The 23840-nt window shown below is 46.9% G+C and overlaps 1 protein-coding gene across 2 annotated transcripts in view; it reads left to right on the top strand.

Moving 5' to 3' along the window:
- Nucleotides 1-23840, top strand: part of MYLK (myosin light chain kinase) — a 285784-nt gene that overhangs the window by 133523 nt on the left and 128421 nt on the right. For both annotated transcript variants that reach the window (XM_045850924.1, XM_045850925.1), the window contains one exon: nucleotides 16676-16883. In XM_045850924.1, coding sequence (XP_045706880.1) covers nucleotides 16676-16883 — 208 coding nt within the window. The remainder of the gene's footprint in view (nucleotides 1-16675; nucleotides 16884-23840) is intronic.

Raw genomic sequence — 23840 nt, 5'->3', positions numbered from 1 at the left:
GGGTCAGAAGGTATCTTAGAGGGTCTGAAATCTTGCCTTGACAACATCCCAGCTGGACGGTCCTCTGGCCTCATTATGAATGCTACTGAAGGTGGGAGTCCACCATGTCATACTTGGCCCCTTTGGTTATTCAGGTATCGTTATCCTTCCTTCTATGAGCCTAAATCTGCCTCCTGAGATTTTGGACCCACCCATTTCTGTTCTGTCTTCTGGAGCTACACGGCACATAGACTCTTTTATACAAGAGCTCTTTGTGTATTTGATATGTTCTTCTTTTATGGTGTTTTATTCTAGATTAAATATCTTTACTTCCATCAGTTAGTCTTCTCTGTTCTTCAGTGAACAACTTTTGAGCACCCATAAGGTGCCAGTTGGGCAGTGGGCATTGACATCCCCTCACAGATCATGAGCCCCTTCCTCAGCACCCTGTTATAGGTGCCGCAGGAGTGCCTGGAAGCAGCCTGTCAGTGGTAGTCAGGCAGCATGGAGAGCCCTCTGCTTTTCAGGTACCATGCTCTGTTAAAACAGCTTACGGTTGAATAATGTTTAGGAGACTCTTACTCAGTTCCTTTTACACATGAGCTGCCCCCAACTCCACTCTTGTCTAGATGATTTAGAGCCTTCACAGGAATTGTTGTCTCCTAAATTTCTTTTTATTTGGGCCTTTGTTCTTTTAGAATGTTGATTCAGTTATGCCCTCAATATTGATGCCAACTTTTGTTCTCCTGAACAGCCCTGGAATCTTCACCCAAGTAGTAGTTAATAAAAATGTTAATGTAAAGGAGAAATATGGAGTCCTGGGACCTACCAGAGAGGCCCCATCATTAAATGAAAAATTCTTATCCATCACCTTCTATGTGCCAAGCAGTGTGCTAGGAGTTGGTGCTTCATTGGTGAGCCAAACCATTGCAGTTCCTTCCACAGGCAGTTACAGTCTAGTGCTCTGAGACAGGCAGCAGTAACCATGCATGCAGTGAGTTTTAAACTGTGATGAGACCCAGTGAAGGAAGAATGCAAGGTGCCACGAGAGCATAGCAGCACGACTTAGTTTGGGAGATCAAGAAAGGCGTCTCAGAAATGACACTTGAGCTGGGACGGGGGATTGGGGAGGGTGGACATCAGTCAGCCATCCGCTCAGTAGGGCTTTAGTAGCCATGCTGGGCATGGGGAGAACTTTAAAGTAGATCTGATGTCCAGTTCCCCTTCGTGAGTAACTCATAGACTTGTGGGGAGTTATGCCAATCGTGTCTGAAATAAACAAAATCATAACTTGTGGTATTGGTATAGAAACTTTCATCTCAGATTTTTGTGAGCCACTCTCATTTAGAATATTCTCATTTTTTCCAGTAAAGTCATCCAAATATCCTTGCAGTTCCAATATTCTGATGTTGAGACTTATAACACCAACTCCTTCTTGCACCTGGAGGCTGCCCATAAATCTCTTGTCAGATAATGTGTCCTGATTGTTTTAATGGAAAATATGGTCGCTGTGCTTGCTCTAGGCCAGAAAGAAATATGAAGAGTGATGTAATGGTGATCAGTTGCCCCAGATTTTCTGGGACAGGCCTGATTTTAAACAGTCTGCACTGTGATCAGATAAATGTCTGCTGGTTTTAAAAATGTGGTCACTTCAGATAATAGTGTAAGTGCTGAAAGTTGGGAGGTACGAGACATCAGAGGGAGGCTCTGAGGAGAGGGAATGAGTAGTCCTGGTGGAGTGGGCAGAGAGGGGAAGCGTGTAGTACCTCAGAATTGCTCCTTGCTTGGTTCTTCTAGCCATGCATATTTCTAGGTCTCTTAGTCACCTAACAGTGTATGGTGAGCATTTTTTAAAAGGACAACATCAGGAGAAGAAATCTGAGGTATGACAGCCTATGGACAAATAGAAATGGGGCTGTGATGATCTTTTGCAGCAGGCACATAAGTGAGAATTGGTTGTACTGGCATTTAGCCCTAGTTTTAGGATTTTTTTTCAGCTTTATAAATAAGTACTACCTACTCGGGGATGGAGCTCTCTCCCCAGTACCCAATCTACAAGTGTGTTTAGAAACTAGGCCCTCTTCTAGCCAGGGGGCAGGGGCAGCAGTGGCCTGAGCCCTGGGTGGCAGTAGGGGTCTTTACCAAAGAGAAGGCTTGAATGAGTCACATGGGTCAGTGTTCCCCTTTTTCCGTGAGTCTCTCCTCAGGTGACTTGACTGAGCAGTCAGATGAGCTGAGAATTCAGACCCTGCCATGGACTGCCTTGTGGCTTCCATATCTACTCTGGGGGCAGACCTGCTGGGGCAAAAAAATAAATTTAAAAGAAGGTGAGGGCCAGGCAGCTTCAGTTTTTCCCACTTCTCCCTGTCCAGTGAAAGGAAAGGGAAAACACCAACCTTGCAAATGGGGCCCTGGCCCTGCACCCACTGTGAGGCTTCTAAGACAGAAAACAGCTTTGAAATAAAAAATGCTCTCACCCTCTGTCCTGCTGCTGATGATGAGGGGCTCTTGGGCCCCAGCCATGCCCATTCTCCTGGGCTGCAAACTGGCGTGGCTCCCCTTGGCTTCCAGGGCAAGGAGCCCCTGACCGGCCCAGGCTGTGGCAGGCAGCAGCATCAGTGAAGTGACTACTGTGGGAAGTTGGTGGCAAGTGGCAGGGAATGTTAACCAGCAGTCCCAGAGTCTAGGGGCTCCTCAGAAGGTGAGTAGTGGTGGTAGATGTTAAGCCTTTTTAGGCTGAAGTGGACTCTATAGGGTCACAGCAAGTTTACAGATCCTTCCAGTACCCGCAAAGTATAAACCAGGCTGTTTCTCAGGAGCCACCAGGGTCGCTCCCAGCAGCCCATTCCCCTGAAGCCACCCCATAGGCACCATTCTTCCCTGCAAATAGCTTCTCCCTGCCACTTTCTGATACTCCCACAGAAGTGACACTCACCCTCCAACTCTTACCTCTTCCTCATCCCTCAGGCCTGGAGGTGATGACAGCTGACTTGCTTACTTCAGGAAAGGCCCTACTTAGGGGACCCTGGTGCCTGCTGACACATCTACTCATTTTCAACAGCAGCTTAGGCTGCACCTGGGATGCTCTGAGCCGGGTGGTCTGAGCCTGAGGCTGCGCACTGCCTACAGGCTCCTCAAACCAGATTGAGTAATGAGAACTTTTATCTAACAGCAGCACTTATTTAATTTCTTATAGCTCTGTATGTCCAGAAAAGGAGAGCAGATGCCCAGGCTTTCTGCAGACTGCCTGTTGACCCTTCTCCTTTTATTAGGGATATTCTGTGAGGCAGGGAGAAGGGCTGTCTGGGCTGCAAAGTACCCAACACAAGAAATCCTTGAGCTTCTCTTGTAGCAATCTGGGAAATTGGCTGGTTTTGGATCCCGCTCTAACCAGCCAGGGGTTGGTCAGGCCGAAGCATTCTGCACTAACCCTGCAGACACAGTTTTGGGAAGAGGGGAGGCACCCCACCTTCTAGTCAGTGGCTGTAGCTGCAGGGTACAGGGCCAGCCTCCTGTGGGGATGAAGATGCTCCTTGCCAGCTCAGCTGGGCCCCAGCCCCCATGGCTCCCTGAGGATCACATAGTTGAAAGGGACATTGGCAGGAGGGGGAAAGGAAAGTTTGAGTTTTGTTTTTACTAAATAACTGGGCAGCTTTTTCCTCCATTTTTCCAGATGCTTCTTCAGAAAATAAATTTCAATGGCTTAGACTGGAATGTTTAAATCTGCTTTAAATGTGTGTTTTGCACTAGGGCTCAAACCCTTTTGGCATTCCCCTGTCCCCAACACACCACCAACACGCCACCCACAAACACCCAGAGAAGCACCATATATAAAGGCTTGCTCACAATAAGACCTTATTTGAGGACCTTAAATGCCTCATTAGCATTTATTTCTTCTGTCTTTCCTGTGTCGCCTGGGACCCTGCCCTAAAATTCCTGAACAATATGTGCAAGAACTGCACTGCATGGAACTAAATTGGCAGGAGCAATAAATCAGGCCAAAGCAGCTGAAGAGAACTGCACTGGTTAGCCTGGAACTGTCTGTGGAGAGAGATCGGAGGAGGAGAGGGAGCCCCAGGGCCCATCCTGGCTAGACTTGTGCTGCCCTGGACTGGAATCCTTCTGGATTCACCTCTCCCCCAGCCCATCCCAGTGTGGGGTCCCTGAGCCTCTGACACAAGGTTGGCAACCCTCGCTTGTCTAGTCAAACTTGAATGGCTAGTTCTTACAAACCCAGTCCCCCCAGTCAGGCCAACGCAGCTCCCTTGGTGCAGAGTGCTGTAGTAGGACGTGGCCTGGGATTCCCGCTCAGCTCTGGTTCCTGCTGAGCTTCTCCCCACCTTCCTCTGTGTTCCTGCAGCACTAACTGTACGTGCTCTGGTTGATGGCATAGCCCTGTCATCAGCAGACTGGAAGCCACTCTGGGGTGGAGAGCCTGCCATCTTCTTATTTCCTGGCCCAGAGAGCAGGACTGTGTGTCAGGAGTGTCTTCACTCCTGTCTTCATGTCTTCGAGGCTCATTTATGCTGGGAGAGGAACAGGCAGGGCCAGATTTCATAGGCCTTGTAGGCCATGCTAACTGGTTCTTAGTGCAATAAGAAGCCATTGGAAAACTTAAATTGAAGTGACTTTGATCTGATTTATATTTGTTCAGACTTCTTTTTCTTCATTTTAATATTTAGCATAAAGCTCCTGTACTAGAGGCAATATAGTATTTGGCAAAGAAATAAACATACAGAGAATTAAGACAAAACAGCATTCAGAAATAGGTATACACATATAGATGGCTCATTGATTTTTTTACTGTGTCAAATATGCACAGCATAAAATTGACCATTTTAACGATGTTTAAGTGTTTAAGTATATACTTAAGTGGTATTAAGTACACTTACACTACAATTAGCACCACCATCCATTTCCCAAGCTTATTTGTCTTACAAAACTGAAACTCTGTACCCATTAAACAATAAAAATTCCTCCTTTCCCCCCTCTCCCCAGCCCCTGGCAACCACCATTCTGCTTTCTGTCTCGTGAATCTGACTACTCTAGGTGGCTCACATAAGTGTTCGTCATACAGTATGAGTCCTTTTGTGATTGGCTTCTATCACTCATCATGTCTTCGGGGCTCATTTATGCTGTAGCATTATCAGAATTTCCTTCTTTTTTACAGTTACATAATATTATATTGTGTGTATACATCACATTTTGCTTATCCACTCATCCATTGACAGATGTTTGGGTTGCTTCCCCCTTTTGACTATTGTGAGTAACGCTGCTGTGAACAAGGGGGGTGCAAATACCTCTTTGAGTCTCTGCTTTCAATTCTTCGAGGTGTTTACACAGAGTTGAAAACTGCTGGATCATATGGTAATTCTGTGTTTACCCTTTTGAGGAAACATGACACTGTTCTCCACAGCAGCTGCACCATTTCACATTCTCACTGGCAAGCACAGGAATCCAGTTTCTCCACATCCTTGCCGATGTGTTATTTTCTGAGTTTTTTAAAAAAATAATAAACATCTTTAAAATGAGTTTTTATAAGAACTTACAAACCCATGAGGGCAGATAGAATTGGAGAGAGACAGCAGCAGATAAGAGATGTCAACAAATTGATGAACGATGGGGAGCTGATAGGCAATTGGCTGACTTGAGTCTCATCATTCTGTGTTGTGCTGTGCCTGTGGTGAGGGGAGTGGGCAGCAAGAAAAAGCAAGCCTGCCTGTGCCAGAAAATTCCTGAAAAGGCTGAGGAATTGGAGGCATCAAGTACTTTCAGAGCTTGGGTTATGGAGTGAAGCTGAAAACCAGAGGACTGGGGAACAGTGTTTGTAATAAGGAGCCGTTGGGCCCCGGTCCTTTCTGTGCTCTACGGGCCAAGCCACTGCCCCTCCCCCACACCTGAAAGGATGGAAGGTTCCACACTGGAGGCACTGCTGCGGATGGGGCGAGGTGTCCCACCCAAAGGGAGAGGGGCTAAGTGAAAGTCAGCGTACTGAAATCGGGCCCTGTGTGACCTTCCCTGGGAGTCCTAAATGCTGGTAGACAGACTCAATTACTGTGTTGCCACCACCACCACCAAAGCAGGAAATTGGGAGAATTTCTTTGTGGAAACAGATCCTCTCAGGAAAGGAGATCCACAGATACAGACAGTTGAGGGTTTTTACCCATTCACTGCACTGGAGGTCTGAAAAGTCCCTACTGGTGCACGTGGAATTTTTCATTTCTTCACTCATGTATGTGAAAAATCAATGAAGGATCATCAGATGTCCAAGGGAAGCCTCTGTTGTGAAATAGACAAAAAGAACCAAATAAAAAAGGGGACTAAGTAGACCACAAGATTACAGAAAATGGAAAAATTCTAAAGAAATTACCTCAGAGATAAGATATTGCTTTCATTAAATAAGAAGAGGAGATTATTCCAGTTTTAAAAAAACTGAAAAAGAAAGGATTTTTTGAAGTTAATGATAGCCAAAATAATAACTAAGTTCAAAAGACTGGTTGGAAGATAAAATCAAGGAAATCTCCTGGAAAGAACAAAAAGAAGGTGGTGGAAAATAAGTGAGAAAAGATGTGTAGGTGAGTCTAATAGAGCTAACACCCAACTCATAGGACTTCTACAAAGAGAACGTGGTAAAAAAAAAAAAAAAGCAGTGGAGAAAAATTGTCAGAACACAAAAACTCAAAATGGAAAGATACGCAATGCCAGTAATGAAAAGACCTATACCCAAGGGTCCAACACAATGAGTGAACAAAGATGACACCAAGGCAAATCATCACAAAATTTGAGACTGTCAGGAAGAGAAGATTCTAAAGGTTTGAAAGGAATGCACACACCAGGGCAGAGGGCAAGGACCAGCATGGCATTATACCTCTCAGCAGCAGCATCGTATGCCAGAAACACTGCCTTCAAGTGTCTCAGAAAAAAATACTTTCCACCTGTAATGCCATGCTTAGACAAACTGTAAGCTGGGTGTAAAGGTAGGACAACAACACTTCCATAAATGCCAGATTTAAAAATTTTAGCCTTCTATTCATGCATTCTTCAGAAACCGCTGGAGGGGGAGATGTTCAACCAAAGTGGTGGCACACACGGAGAAAACCCAAGATCGTGAAGAAAGGTGCGGCATCGAGCCTAGAAAGCATCCAGTTTAGAGTGGAGAAGGTTAGCAGAATGCTTCAGGGATATCTCCAAAGGAGAGAAAAATAGAAGCCACTGATGAGTTCGTTATCTGATACAATGGGCCATTGCTAAGAAGAATTTTATAGTTCTTTTGAGAGGTTGGGGTTCTTAAAAAAAAACCTAAGCACAAAAGGCAGAAAACTGTACTTGAACAATGACTAAAATAAAATAAATAAATAAATAACAACAAAACCCTAAGCAAATCAAAAAGCATGGCCATTATTAACTCCATGAAAAATGAAAAGTTGAAGAAATGTAATTGTTATACACTCTGCAGCTTGGTGGTGAGCAAAGTTAAAATGAAGCAAACACTAACACACTGACATAAAAATTATGGTATGATTATTGGAGGTAGGAAAAGGGTTTATGTGGAGGGAGATTTGAGAGCTAAAAGCTCATAATCTATGTAGACACTTAAGAAATAGTATCTACCCCTGGCTGGTGTGGCTCAGTGGGCTGAGCACTGGCCTGTGAACTGAAAGGTCGCTTGTTCAATTCCCAGTCAGGGCACATGCCTGGGTTGTGGGCAAGGTCCCCAGCTGGGGGTATGTGAGAGGCAACAGACATTTCTCTCCTTTTCTTTCTCCTTCTCCCTCTCCTACCCTTCCCCTGTAAAAATAAATAAATAAAACCTTTTTTAAGAAGAAATAATGTCTGATATTAAAATAAAACAGTAGTTGTGAAAGGTTCTAGTTTAGAAATATGGAAGAAAATACCAGATGAAATGGCTAAAAGAGGTGAAGATGATTGCCCCAAGGAGGAAGAAATTGGAAGTGGGGTGGGTGGAACAGAGTCCTGCTGTTGTTGGTGGTGCTATGACTTACAGTACCCTTGACCATGTATATGTGTATTGTCTTGGTGACAATAAAAGCTATTTAAGGAACCATGTTTGATTGTGCTATTCAGCCAGGTGGACAGGCAGACACTGACATGCACAAATGGCAACTTTTGAGTCCTTGCCTGGTGCGATCCTCTGCTCAGATCAGGACGCCTTTGGGCAGGTAGGGTCTGGGGAGACCTTTCTGCCATAAAGCAGCAAACTCTTACGACTGCTTTCTGCCCTTTGTGCCTGGTATTTTTTGATAGCATCCCAGAGATGCGCAGGCAGCATGAAGGGTCCTACTTCCAAAGCCCCACCTGCTCACACCCCCTCTCTCACAGCTGCCACCTGGGAGCATCTGAGCAGAATGCATGCTTTATGCGGGGAAGTGCCTGTGGAGCAGGTGCTGGGTCAGAGAGCTGCCAGAAGAGACCAAAAATCAGAATTTAAGACAAGGGGACCAAGTCGAGATGTTCATGGATTGTTAGGACCCTTGGGTTACTTTTGCCCACCTCTGCTTTTAAACAGAATTACCTTATATTCCCAGAGAGTCCTCATGGGACAGGGCCTTCCCAGTACAATCTGTGGCCAGTTTCAGAGTCTTGTCATCTGGGCCCTGCTGATTGAGGGGTGAGGAGGCATCGCCAAATGGGCTGGGTGTTGTTTGGGGAGGAGCACTCTGCTCCACCCCTTCTGCCAGCGAGGTATGTCTCTCTCTCTCTCCAGGTCCACCCACGACTGACTAGGAACTCCAGATTTATTGCCCCAGATTTCTTTCTTTCCCAACATTCACTCATGCCCTTGACATTCCATGGCTGCATTAGTCAGTGAGTCAGGGGTCAAGGGGATGGGCTCTGTCTCAAAGTTGCACACGGTGCCACAGGATGGGGGTGATGGTGCAGTCGACAATACAGGGTGGGTATTCACTTTAAAATGAGCCTCGTGATGTCACATAGAAATGGTCACTTATCTAACAGGGCTTACTCTTTGAGAAAAAAATAATAAGCTAGTTCAGCTAAGGCAGAAGTGGTTCTCCAAGTGTCCCTTTTTATCAGGGTGTGATGCCTTGCAGTTGTCTGTAAGAGCGTGAGTCGTGTGAAGTGAGGCTCAGCAAGGGGAGCCTCACTCATGCTGATATTTCTTAGGCTGCAGTTTCAGGCTGTTAACAGAGCTGGGAGCTGAATGCATTCTAGGGCCCCTGATTTTAAAGAGTTGCTGGTTTAGAAGAGGAGATGGATCTAACTTTTAGCATTTATAGTGTGCTACTGTACATGTGCTATCTCATTTGATCATAAACTTTCTCATGGAAGTGAACACTGGTAACACACCATCTTAGAGTCACTTCAATTGTCAATTGAGGGCCATTTAAGTTAAGTACCTTGTCCAAGGTCAGGCAACGGGTAGTCAGTGCAGCCAGGATCCACACACAAACCTGCTTCTGGAGACTAGATACCTACCTGAACCAGTTAGAACTCCCATTTGCAAGAGAGAGAAGCCAGCTCCATCCGGTATAAATGATATGATGCGTTGCCTCATATAACTGAGTGGATGTGGAGTCCACCACAGCTGTCAGATGGCGCCTCCATCTCTTCTCCACTGTGTATGTGACGTCTTACTCTGTAGATGGTTTCCTCTTCTTGGGTGGGGGCAAGAAAGTGGGTGGGGGCAGGGATGGGAGACGATGGCCGCAGCCAGCTTCAGGCTTCTGTCTTTCCAGCTCAGGATCCCTATGAAAAGAGACAGTTTGGTCTCCCTTCATTCTAATTTAAAATTGCAGGAAAGAATGACCAATAATTGTCTACCTTGGATCAGATGCTCATTTTTGGAACCCAAGTACCTGGTCCAGGAGGCAGCTGACCCACTCGCACCCCATCAGAATCAGTGTGGTGTGCAGAGGGGGATGGGGCTGTGCCTCAGAGAAGGGGTGTGCAGCTTGCGTTGGGAAGGGAGGGCAGAAGATCCTGAGCAAATTAAAACACAACAACGACAACTAACCACAGCACTAATTTGTTAAACCTCTATGATCCACATGCCTCTTACTAATATTTCAATATATTTGAGAGCTCATCTCAACTTGGTGGCAGAAACAGGAGAGCGAGCTCCCGAGCCAGCCTCACCAGCTGGATAGGTTGTGTTCTCGGAAGCCTTCAGGAGACAGACTGAAGCAAGAACCCGAGACTTTGTGTAGAGAGGCTCCCGGTGAGGCAGAAACCCCACAGCCATCCCACGGGGACTGGGGGTTCAAAAAGAAGGACACTCGTTTTTATATGAAAGCTATGAATTTGGAAGAACTAAGAAAATATCTGAGAGGTTCCCAATTACACTTGGAATTCTGTTTCTTTGTTGGACTGCTTCAAAAGCTTTTAGGTAGTTGTATCATTAAAAAGGAATTTAAGAAGTTACATGCATTGTTAAGCTTGATCTAGATAAAAGGAAAAGACTTTTTCTGGTTTTGAAAGATTCAGAAAACCTGAGGTATAACCCGAGGCGTAGCCCTGAGCTGTAACCTGCCTGAGCTCTCGCTGGGAGAAACCAGAAGTTCGAGCTAGAGAGTGAGAGTGGTGATCGCAGAGGGAGACTTGCGGCATCTGTCCCTGAAGACCACGTGGCATCTGCAGGGCCAGTCTGGGGAACGGTTCTCAACATCACGATTTTATTTTTCATGGAACTGCTTTCATCCTCACTGCTTCGCAGCCTGGACTAGGGACAGGGAGCACACGGCAGTTTAAGCCTCTCACTAATTGCTGGTTTTATCAGGTGTGACCTTTTCCTGATGGATTCTGTGGGTTCAGTTAAGGCTTTTGACAGTTAGCAATGGAATTATTCAAAGCCTTCATGAAGTTCCTGCCTGTCCGATGGGCTGTGTGCCAGTCACTGGCACAGACGCAGACCCTCTGAGCTCGGTGTGTCATGCCCATGGCTTGCCCTTCGCTTGCCACTCTCCTGCCGTATCCAAGATGTAAGTTTTTCAGGCTTTTTTTGTGACCTGATTTGTTGGGGGTGTTGGTGCTTTAACTCTCCTTTCTGTGCCTCCATGTTTGTCTATTATTTGGGTGAGCTTATACTCAGAGACGGGGCTGGGGATTCTTTGGCAACTAATTTCACAGTGCCATTGGTTTATTTCCTACAGTTTTTCCATTTGTAAATGACCAGCGCTGTTCTAGTCATTTGTCATAGAACTTATTTACTGTAGAAGAAGCTGCTTTGAGAGAGGGGATGAGGTTGAGAGTCATGTGCTACAGGCAGGCAGGCAGGCAGGCAACTACAAGCTTGGAGACAGCCATGCTGCAGACTCAGCTTTGTGTAGCTTGGGGGAGACAGGTTTCCTTAGTGTCCTGTCCTCCAGGCTCAGCCTTTCTCAGCATCGATTCAATTATTCAACAAGATTCAAATAAATACTTATTGACTATCCCTCGAGTCTGCTGTTCCTGGCCCTGAGGATTTCTTGTCTCACTTCTGACATTTTCTTTGTGTAGTTTCTCAACTCCCCAGTGTCCTGGTGGGGCAGCCTGTTTCCACCCCAGCCTCAGCTCAATCCTGCCTTCTCTCCTTGTCGTCTCCCTCCATCCAGATGTGGGCAGAGTCTCAGCTGCCCCCACTGCCCAGCCGTGCACAGCAGCTGTATGGGCTTGTGGCATGCATACAGCGACAAGCTCGCCCGGAAACAAAAGGCATGTAGGAGGTTATCAAAAACAGCAAAATCATCCTCTCTCTCTTCCTCACCGAGCTTGGGAGATGGCAGATGTGCTTCTCTGAGTCTCGCAAGGGTTGTGGAGACAGAGAACCTGCCGCTGCCCTGGGTTTGGGCTCTGGTAGTCTGGCCTGGGCAACTGGGACTTGACTGAAAACCCCTTACATAGGTCAGAGAAATATCAAGAGGTTCAGTGCCCTTAAGAATGTTTCACTTTTAGTCATTAAGTAAATCTCAAGACAGCACCAGGTGGTGATCTGGGGAGGATCCCCACCTTCTCATACCCCCTTCCCCAGCTTACTTTGATGTTGTGGTCTTTCAATGAAAAGCTGTCGAAAGTTTTTTAAAAGCACCAGGTTTTGAATAACTGTCCCGCAAGTATGAGAGGTCGGTGTGACTCGGCAGCGAGCAGCTGCCCGCCAGCCTCCCAGCCTTCTCCTCGCCATCCAACACACATGGAATGAGCCCCCATTCCTTTTAAAGGCCTTCTGAGGCCATAAAGGTTTTTGAGGACATTTTATAGAGCTGGAGCATAGTTTTACTATTTAAAATTATTATAGGGGTTATAGTTACTATATCTTTATTTTTATGACAAATTGTCAGTATGGCCTTGATTTATTTGATCCTGGGCTTTTGTTCAAGAACACAACATCCAATTAGATGTGGTTACTGTGGCAAACATGATTCTCCTTAGAATGACCCTCTCTGGGGCCATTTCCAAAAACTCATTATGGTGAAAAGTCAGGGCTGCCTATTCACGTTCATGAGCATTTCTGCCTGTGGTCACTCGGTTTTCGCATACAGAGGATTAGAAGGAACTAAGGCTGTGGGCTGGACCCAGAGGAGACCGGAGGGAGAGGAAAGCATCTTCCCCAGAAGCTAAGTGGGTCACTGTTCAGAACCCAGTGGCTTCAGAGATGGGAGGGGCCTTCTCCTGAAGAGGCTGGGAAGCCACTCTGGACCCCAGAACCCAGGCCCTGGCCCCTCTCTGCACCACACTGACTCTCCTGGGGTGTCTTGGGCACATAGCTCCAATCCTGTCTATCTTAGATCATCTGGTGGGACAAATACCGTAGAACCCAAAGCATTGATAAGTGTCTATCACTAATAGACCCTAAATCTCTTCTTCGTTAAAACAATATCTGCTCCCCACTTGTGTGATATGGCCATGCCATAAACAAGTCTTGGCCAAGCAAGTTTTCTCAGAATAACTGGACAGAGCTATAGACTGAATGTGTTCTTCCAAATACCATAGACTGGGTAGCTTAAACAACAGGAATTTATTTCTTGCACTTTCTTGCATTTACAGTGAGGCACAGAGAGACAACCACTGAACGTGGAGACCAACATTCTGGCCCCACTCTGCCAGTTAATCTGCCCATGTGAGATCACTGGCAAGTCATCCACTTCTCCAGGCCTCTTTTCTCACCTCTCTGGGCTTAACACGGTGGTTGGCTTTGTGTGCCGCCACAGGTGCTGCTGGGGCCCCACCCAGACCCCTTCACCAGGTGGGCACATCCATTTCCAGCTGCTGCGATTGCTGGCCAAGGGTCTGCAGATAGGGCTCCCTAAATCCCTATTTCAGGTTCTGCTTCTGAGGAACCCAATCAAAGACACCTTCCTCATCGTGTTACAAGAATCAAGTAAGATTCTCCACGTGGAGGCCCTCTGAAAGGCAAAGTATCAATGGGGTTTAGTGTGGTCTTGGACCAGGCTGTAAAGATACCAGCTGCAGCTTCTTGGCTGCAGGCCTGTGATGGGGGCAGATAAGGCGCCCAGGGAGGGCAGGGCTGTTTGCAGGCATCCCAAGGATGTGGGCCCAGGCTCTTCTTCCTTCCCCACCCCGGAGCCCAGGAGAATGGGCAGACAATAAAAATGGGTTTGCTTGAAGCTGAATAATTTTTACAAAATGTTAGGTAGTGGCCGAACAAGTTTATCCCATATTGGGAGGAAAAGAAGTGGAGTTGCACATCTTTCAGACCTTGGAACAGAGCAAGGTCACAGAAATTCCTGCCTTTGCTGCAGGTGCAAGGTACGCAAAAGTCCCATTGCAAACTACAGCTTCCTAAGAGGTGCCAGTTTCCAGATATTTAAAAAATCCCTAAGTATTTATTTTTAACAGAACATTTCAGAAGGAAATTAGGGTGTGTATGTTTGTCAATGAGAAGAAAATTGAGAGGGAAAGAGGGAGCTGTGTCCCTGAGGTCTGGAACACTTGCAATATCCCCAGTTAATCATTGATACCTCGGGGACTGATGGGCCACCAGAGCTGGCACTGCTGCAGGGGGCCAGAGAACTTGCTAATGGAATGCTGAGGACACCTTGGGTACAGTTAATGATTTATCTGTGCCCAGTTACAGTGCTGTACCCTCCCTTTCTCCGAAGCTCACGGAAGGCTGGGTGATCATCCTCTGGAGGCCGGGCTAGTCCTGCCCCATGGGGTGGGGGAGAAGATAATGATGTTTTGCAAATTCACTGCATGACCAGGCTCCCCAAGGCCTTTCTTCTATAGGGAAGCATTTCTTTTCCTTAGTTGTTTCCTGAAAATATGCTTTAACAGAGAAGAATCATGCTTTAACAGAGTAATTGTTGTCTGATATGCCTTCGCTTGCACCTCCGTGCCAACATAGTGTCACAAGATGACACGTTTTCTATGTAGGTACCTGGCATTTGTTGCCTCTGAACATGCATAATGTTAATTTGTGAGGCGATTTTATTTACATGGCTATGTTTAAGTGCTTTGAGGGTCTCCACAAGTTAGTGAATGTGCTATGCATTCATTATGTAAACACAGTAGTATAAACAGAACACATTTTCTTTTCATTTTTTTTCCATTTTACAAAATTCAGGTGTGTTGTTCACAGAAATATCAGAGAATAATAGTTAAATAAAAGGGAAAGAGGAGACACCAAGAGACAACCATTGTCAGTACTTTGTTTCACATTGTGATAGATGTGAAAGCTGGATGCGGTCCCTGTCACCCTGAGATGGGACACAGTTGCCTCGGTGAGGCTGCAGTGGCTTCGGCCTCTGCCATCTGCATCTGGGGAGGTGACTTCAGAACAAGCGTTCCCTCGTGGGTAACCAGTCTCTGTCCTAAGTATAGTTTCGATTTGGAAAGGAAAGAGGTTGTTGTTTGTTCATTTGATTCCAGAAATCATAAATAAGATGGGTAATAATGATTTGGAGGGTTTTGGTTTTTTTCTGGTTTTGTTTCCCTATTGAGGCCAGCCTACAGAAGAGTGAGAATCGGGGGCAGGCCTCGTGCAGTTCGAGGAATGGCACAGAAAGGGTGGCAGAGGACCACAGAGGGGGTTGCTTGCTGTAGGGGTCTCACCTGTGCTTCCAGGACTCCTTTCCTAGGAAGACATCCACACCCTGGCTTCTGAGAAATGAGTCCCAGGGTGCGCTGGGGGCTGGACACCCCGGATGGGAAGCAAGCACAGTCCCAAGATGACGGCTGCTGCTTCCAGCTCAGTTATTTCTTCCTTAGCTGCTTAGGGAGTTAACGTGTTAGTTTGCCCAAGTGCGTATGCACAGGCCACCTCCTCGCCCCCTCTCTCCCACAGGCTGATACGGTATCCCCTCTGTCCTTACTGGGGGCGTGAGGAAAGTTATTGCTGTAGGTCACTGAAGGCTTTCATTGTAAATTCCATTTGGGGTATTCCAGTGAATTTTGGTTTTGGTTCATCTGTCTTCAGTCTCTCTTGTCTTCATGTGGACACATGGACAAAAGCTTTTGCTACCATGTTTCGCAGTGCAAACATCGTCTTTCTCAAGAGGTGTCTGTGATGTCTTCTGCACACTGCCAGCACTAAAATCCCCCCGTTCGGGGACCCAGGCTGTGTATGGATAGATGGGCCAGTCTGAGCCCTGCTCCTTGGAGGATCAGTCCACTCTGAGGCACCTGATCAGTTTCAGGGCTCGAGGCCCTGGGGGAAATTTCTTTCAAAGAAACCCAAAGTGTAAAGATTTATTTTCTTGGAATTTATCTCCATTTCCCTCTCTTTGGGGAAATATCCTCTCTGAACAAGTCACTATGAGGCTCAGATGCATCAAATACTTAGAAAAGTACTTCCTTAAAATACTTAGACTCAACAGAGGCTGGGTGTTTCCTAATGTTGGAGAAAGCCAGCAGTCCAGAGCAGCACTGCCCAACAGAAACAGCGGGCCAGGCCCTTAGGTAGTAGTGACTTTTCTAGTAGCCACATCAAAAAGTAAAAAGAAACAAGTGAAATTAATTTTAACAATATATTTTTATTTAACCCAACACATCAAAAATACTATATTTTCAACATGTAATCAATATTTTTAAATCATTGAGATATTTTACTTTTTTAAAATACTAAGTCTGCAAAACCCAATGTATATAATTTATGCTTACAGCACAACTCAGTTAGGACAAGCACATTTCAAGTGCTCCTTCACCCCACTTGGCTAGGGGCTGCCATACCGGGCAACTCAGGGCTAGACCCTTGTTCTTCCATGTGAGTTCTGGGGACCAGCAGCACCAGCTTCACCTGAGAGCTTGTCTGAACTGCAGAACCTCGGATCCCACCCAAGACCTACAGAAGCAGAATCTGCATTTTAACAAGTGATTTATTTGCATGTTGGAGTGGGAAGCACTGGTCTAGACTCCCCATGCTCCTCCCCACCCCTTGGGATTCTGATTTAACTGGTCCAAGGTAAGGCCTGGACACTTGCATTTTCCAAAGCTCCCTGGTTGATTCTAATATGCAGCCAGGCTCGAGAGTCACTTGTGTAGTGGGCCCTGGAGCCAGGATGCCTGACTCTGATACTTTCTACCTTCAACACCTTGGGACAGGTACCCAAGCTCTCTGGGGCTCAATTTCCTCATCTCTAAGTCCATATGAAAATAGTATCTGCTTCTAGGGTTGTTATGAGGGTTAAATGAGTTAGTGCATGTAAAGGACTCAGAACAGTACCTGGCACACAGGAAGAACTCCTTAAATACAAGCGTTCACCCTTTCTTCTTTCTCTGGAAGGTCCGAGGTTACCCAGAGCCCCGTGTGGCATGGCACAGAAATGGGCAGCCCATCACCAGTGGAGGCCGCTTCCTGCTGGACTGTGGCATCCGAGGGAGTTTCAGCCTTGTGATCCATGCTGTCCGTGAGGAGGACACGGGAAAGTACACCTGCGAAGCTACCAATGGTAGTGGTGCCCGGCAGGTGACAGTGGAGTTAACGGTGGAAGGTGAGTCCCAGGAAGTGAGAGCCCTGGTGGAAGCTGTCCACTTCCCCAAGGCCTGCAGCTCCTGCTCCCGCCATCTCTTGGGAAGGAGCACATAAGAGAAAGTACATCCGTCCCTGAACTCAGGTCCTTTTTAATCTAATGGGGAAAATGTTGTCCCTGCGAACAAGGGAGGCATCCCAGGAGACAGTGTTTGTCAAGCTACACACAACCTCGCTATCCTGCTCTAGCCTTCCCACGGCCTTGCCTCACACGGAGACGGAGACCAGACTCCTTGCACAGCCCTGCCCAGCCGGCCCTGCCTGGCTGTTCAGTCCATGTCTTGCCACTCCTCACCTGCTCACTCCACTGGGGTCATGTGGGCCTCTGCTCTTCCTGGAACAAGGCCTCAGTGCCTTCACCCCGCAGTTCCTCTCTACAGGAAGGGCTCTGTCCGTAGCCCTTCACCTGACTCGCCCCTCACCTCCTTCAGGTCTCTGCTCAGTCATCCCCTTCTTGGCATACCCCTCTGACCACCCCATCCCCAGGACTCCCCACCTTCTCACTCCACCTGAGTTTTTCCTTTAGGACTTGCATTCCATTGTCTCCCTATCACCCACCACTGAATGGAAAATCCGGGAGGAGAGGGATTCTATCTTGTTCACGGCTGTATGTCCAGCATCTAGAAAACCTCCTGGCTTACAATAGATGCTAAAATATTTAGAGAGTGAATAAGCAGTATTTATTGTCATCATTATAAAGTAATAGATGCCTATTATAAAAAAATTTTGTAAAACTCAAAAAAATATATGTGATAAACACACCAATGTGTTAACACTGATTATTTTGTCTTTTCCCCTTCCTTTATACTTTTAAAATTTTTATTTACTTTAAAACTTTCAGGAAAAAAGCGTCTGACCATAAATTAAGCTGTTTCTTTTGCTGCTAGTCCATCCCCCACATACTGAAGCTGCTTTGCTGGTGAGGACATTTCCAGTGCAGGCGGTTGGCTGGTAGAAGACCTGGCATCTGAAAGGACTTGGGGGTTGTCAGACCCTCAGAAGTATGACAAGATTCCCTCGACCCTCCAGGCATTTTAAGGGCTCATGAAGCGGAGGGTCAGGCTTGCTTTCTCCTCTCTCAGAAGACAGTCCTCCCAACCTGGGTTTCAGGGACCACTGTTTGTGAGGATTGCTGTATCCAGGGAAGGTTCCAGAAGATGGCAAAGGGCACCTGGGCCAATGTTTTTCTTGTTTACCTACAGCATAGGAGGACAGACTGTTTCACAGGACGGAATATGCATAGTTTGGATAGTTTCCCCAAATTCTTCAACTGAGTGACTTGTTCCTTTTAATGACCTTCACGTGCCTGTGGGCTACGGCATTCCAGACGGAAAGTAGCCCCAGTCAGTCTCTGAATGGCCCTCAGTCAGCCGGTTCTGCTACTGTTCTTTCCCCCACGTTGTGCACTTTTCAATGCCCAAACTTTGAGTTGAGGTCCTCAAATAAGAATTACTTGTATTAGTCAACCCGGGCTGCCAGAACAGACTGCATGGCTTACATAATAGAAATTAACTTGTCCACAGTTCTGGGGGCTGAAAGTCCAAAATCAAGGTTCAACAGGGTTTGGTTTCTGGTGAGGAATCTCTTCCTGTTTGCAGACAGTAGCCTTTTTGCCGTGTCCTCACATGGCAGAGAGAGAGAGCGAGAGCAAGCTCGCCAGCTCTCCGTGGTCCCTTCCTCTGCTAATTGGATTAGGGCCTTGGCCTTATGACTTCATTGAACCTCTATCACCATCTCACGAGCCCTGTCTTCAAATACAGTCATGGTGGCGGGGAGGGGAGGGAGGTTAGGGCTTCAGTGAGGATTTGGGTGGGGACACTAAAATTCAGCCTATAACCCCCTGTTTCTGACATTCTGTTTGGAGCTAGGGAAGAAAGTAACTATGAGTCAGACATCCAAGGTTCTGGTTGCACTTTTTACCAGTCAGGTGTGTGACTTTAACCCCTGGGCCCCTGTTTCTGCAGAATAGTGTTTGAATTCAGTGGTCTCTAAAACCTGGGCTAGCCCTGGTTTTCTGTGATCCATTTTTAAGGAATGGAGTAGGTTATGAGCACAGGGGAGGCGTATAAAACCTAGGTAACATGAAACATTTTTTTCAGTTCCCATGGTTGAGGAAGTTAGATCCAATGTCTCAACTAAGCAGTAAAAATTTTAGTGGGTTGTGGCAGTCAGGGCGGGGGTAGGGAGCAAGGCAGGGGAGGCACAGCAGGATGGGAAAAGGCACAGGCTCAGTCCTGCCCCCTCCTCTTTGACTTTAATTGGGGGGCACTCAGGCCTAGACTACTTCAGATATGTGTCCTCTAGAAGATAGAATGGCCTAGAGACTGCAGCCTCTTTACATGTGAATGACCTGTACACATTCTGCTTCGGCATCCAAGGCCATTCCAGCTCATGTGTGGTGTGGGACTGGCCCACAGACCACAAAAGCCTAGAAAGATGCACTCTGATCCCTTCTGCCACGGACAACTGGTTGGCCATGCCAGGCCAGCCCAACTCTTACAAAAGGAATCTAGCAGCCCACCTGCCTTCTTGTCAACTCTCTTCTACTATGCTTCTTACTTGGCAAGAGCAGAGGAGGTCTTGGAATTAAGAGTATCATTCTTACTTGCAACTCTTTAGTGCTCAACTTCAGACAGCTGTGTTGTTGGATGGTCTTGCATTTGAGCTCCACAAATGTCTAACTTTTTGGAACCTTATTTCCTTTTCTTTAAGCTGGAGCTCATGGCTGCCCCACGAGGTCGGGTAAGGATCAGTGCAGTACGGACACAGGGTGGGCCTTGTAATATTTGAGCCTGGTATTAGCATCCCGAGAACCACGTCAGGGAAACCCTTGCATGGAGAGTAGAGGAGCGATGGCCCTGTCAGCAAGGCACGTGTCCTCATGGAGGATGGTGCATGTTTCTGGGCCCTGGTTACCCAGTTGGAAATCAGGTGAGGGGAGTGGTCTGCCTGAGCAAGAGTGGCAGGGTTGCTCTCTGCCAGAGACAGACTGCTGGAGACACAAAGGGCCATTTAAAGGGGCAACACATACATTTTCCTTTGCAGTCACTTGCCCTGGGCTCCAGCAAAGGTGGGGAGAGTGTGGACTAGAAACACTTGAGGAGAGACTGGGGATGGGGGCTTTGGGGAGAGAACTGAGAGAGCAGCCGCTGGGATCCCGGTACTGAATCACCACCCCCCACCCCTCACCCTATACAGCAGGAGCTATCTTGCTCAGGCAGAGCCCTCCCCTCATCTGATTTCCAACTGGGTAACCAGGGCCCAGAAACACGCGATATCCTCCATGAGGACAAACACCTTACTGACAGGGCCATTCATGACCTTATGCAATGGGATGCAACCCTGGTCTAAGCCCTAGAAAGACTCTCGGACGGACACTCACCCACCTCAGAGGAGTGGTCACAGAGGCATGGTGCAGAGCAGGGAAGAGACCTGGTACCTGCCCTCTGGGACCTTTCTCTCTAATGAAGGGGCCACAGGCCTATTCTCCAGCATGGCACTGTCCACGGAAAGGTAACATGAACCATATATGTAATCTTAAGTTTTCTGGTAGCCACATTAAAAGAAAAGGGTGAGCTCAATTTTATTTTTTATCCTCACCCGAGGACACTTTTTCATTGCTTTTAGAGAAAGGAAGGGAGAGAGAGAAACATCGATGTTAGAGAGAAACACTGATTGGTTGCCTCCCATACGTGCCCACACCAGGAATCGAACCTGCAACCCTTCGGTTACAGGACGACACTCCAAACGTGGTGTGGTGTCAGCCACACCAGCTAGAGCTAGGTAAAATCAATTTTAATAAAATTAACCCAATATACCCAAGAAACTATCTTTTCAACATATAGTCAATATTAAAATTATTAACGAGATACTGCATATTCAACATTTGGTGGGTGTATTTTATACCTACAGCACATCTCAATTCAGACTAGCTATACTTCAAGGGCTCGATAATCACACGTGGCTACTGGCTACTGTATTGGGCAGCACAGCCTGAGAGGCTCCCATTGGAATTGGAAAAAACAAGGATTATCCAGAGAAAGAAAAAGAAAGACCCACATGTATAAGCCAGGTGGCGAGTGGTTCTGGGCAATCAGTTTCACCTGCAGAGGGACCCTAGGGTGTGGGGGGACAAAGGGTAGTACTGACATGCAGGATGTGCCCCATACCTGGTCGTCCGAGTCTGAGAAGGGCCTTCGTGTGTCAGGGACCAGAGAGTCACTTAAATGATTCCAAGTAATAGAGGTTTAATTTTAAGGACATTAGCTCAGGAGCTCAGGGAAAGCCAGACTGGCAGGCCCAGAGGAGACCCAGGCCTCAGGATGGCTCATACTCACCTTAGAGGATTATATTTTGTGAACAAAGGGGCACATGAGCCACCTGGGAATCTTGATAACAGGCAGATTCCGATTCTGTAGGTCTGGAGGGGCCTGACTATCTGCAGTGCTAACCAGCCCGAGGTGGTGCCCATGGCCACAGAGCACATTTTGAGTAGCAAAGGAGGGTTCAGTTCCAGACAGGATGTATTTAGCTTCGTACAGTGGTTCTCACATGGGAGTATGCATCGGAACCGCCCGGAGGTCTGTCAAAAGCACAAACTGCTAGGCCCTGCCCCAGAGTTTCTGACTTAGTAGTTCTGGGTTGGCCTCAAGAATTCTCATTTCTAACAAGTTTCCTAGCGATGCTGGTACTGCTGCATTCTGGGACTGATAGTTTGAGAACAGACTGGCTAGTGCTTGCATCTGCTATCAGTTTCCCAGAGAAGCAGAAGGTAGATCGTTCCCATAGGCACACTGTGTGGATATTGCAGGTTTGGTTCCAGACCATCACGATGAAACAAGTACTGCAACGAACTGAGTCGTGATCTTCATGCTGGTGGAGAGCCTTATCTTCAGTTTGTAAAAACGCACCATCTATGAAGTGCGATAAAAGCAAGCTTTGCCTGTGTGTTAGACTGGCCAAAAAGGCCATATGGTGTTTTCCATAAAAAGAGAGACAGTTTTTTCCATGAAAGACACAGTTTTCATTTTCACCAATAACTTTATTGATTTGGATATTTTTAGTATATCACTATCTCTCGCATGGTATAATGTTGGTTTTTCTCAATTAATGTCTCAGTTTGATTGCTGTCAATATCAATTGGTCTACCCAACCATGGAGCCTTGTCTAGCAAGAAATTTCCAGCATGAAACTTCCCAAACCACTTTTCACATGTTGAATCAGTCACAGCACCTTCTCCATATACTGCACAAATCTTTTTTTGTGTTTCAGTTGCATTTTTACCTTTCTTAAAATAATAAAGCAAAATATGCCAAAAATGTTACATATTTTCTTCTGTCTTCAGTATTAAAATGGCTATACAAAAATTCACCAATTTTGACAAGTTTTTTTAATGCACACTGATATGACAGCTGTCATAATAATCTAACAAAACTTTTGAATGAAGTTAAAGACAACTAAGCGCTACTAGAGCCATTGTACAGAAAAACCAAATGAACGTGTAGGCCCACCCGAGGGAGAGAGAGCGAGAGAGTGCAAAGAACTGGCTCACATGATTACGGATGCCAGCAAGTCCCACAATCTGCAGTCGGAAGCTGGGGACTCAGGCAAGTCGGTGGTGTAGTTCCCATCCGCGACCAAGGGCCTGAGAACCAGGAGAGCCAGTGGTGTGGTTTCAGGCAAAAGGCCTACAGCCTCAAAACCCAGGAAGAGTTGATGTTTCAGTTCAAGTCAGAAGCAGGGGAGGTCCTCCTGCCTCTGTCCCAGCTTGCTGTCCCCTTTAAGAGAAGGGCAGCCTTTTCCTTCTATTCAGGTCTCTAACCAATTGGATGAAGCCTGAATGTCTGGGCATCCCATGGCTCAGTCAAGTTGGCACATACAATTAACCATCACGCTGACTAGATACTTGGTTCTAATATTCCTGTATTATTTCATGGAATCCTATCAACACATTTCTTCTTTTTTGAGCTGTCTACTGGGAATATCAACTAAGTAACAGGAGATGCTGTAAGAGTTAGCAGTGGATACATGATATCAGTTGGAAAGGCAAAAAGGGAACATGCACATGTAAGTTGTGAGAAAGCAGCAAAAGAAGCCAAGAAATGAGTTATGGGGGTTTTTTGTAGCCGTAGTAAAGAATGAGAAACAGCAAGAGAGTTGTTGGGGCCCGACAGAGTGAGTAAAGGTGGGGTGAGGATACATCTGGAGAGGCAGACAGGCAGGCGTGGGACCACGTGGGGCCTTTAGACGTGGTGATAGAGAGCCATTGGAGGGTATCAAGGAGGAAAATAACATGATTTGATTCAGGCAAAGAAGCTCACCAAAATGGGAGGGGTTGCCACTGGTCTTCTGTCGGTAAGCACGGATTTCCTGGAAACTGACTGAGAAACAGTAGTTTCCAAGCAGGAAACATTCCTCAGATCCACACCAGAGGGAACAGTGTACTGGGTATTTTCATGGCACATTGGGGCCTATGAAGTGATAGAAAGGAGCTCACTTCTGCCCCTTCGCTGTTTGGCTTTTGTGTTTTTGTCCCAGGAAGATAGTTTCCTCTGCTCTTCTCTGCCACACCACAGGCTCTGCGGGTTGCCAGGAGCTGTAGTCCTTGCTTTGCTTTTCAGTTGCCCCAGTTCAAAACAAGGCCTGGGCTCAGGCTGTCTGTGGGGGCTGGCGTCCTGCCCGCCTCTTCCCCGCCCCCCGCCTCAGCACTGCAGCTTCTGCTCTTCGCACCCCCACAAAACTCCTGGCCTGTAGTCCAAGCTCTCTGACTATGTGAGAGAGAAAGGGTCAGGTGGCATGCCGCCTGGAATGTGGCGGCAGGAGGGAGAGTGACCCCAGGGAGGAGAGTGGCTCTAGTGACCACTCGCCCAGCAGTACTGGCGCCTCGGGCACCATCATTGCTGAGTAATTTTGAAATCGT

Source organism: Phyllostomus hastatus, unplaced genomic scaffold, assembly GCF_019186645.2.
Source record: "Phyllostomus hastatus isolate PE091 unplaced genomic scaffold, TTU_PhHast_1.1 phas_contig_86, whole genome shotgun sequence".
NCBI classification, from domain to species: domain Eukaryota; kingdom Metazoa; phylum Chordata; class Mammalia; order Chiroptera; family Phyllostomidae; genus Phyllostomus; species Phyllostomus hastatus.
Note: the sequence above shows the minus strand (reverse complement) of the source record. Positions and strands in the feature narration are given on the sequence as shown.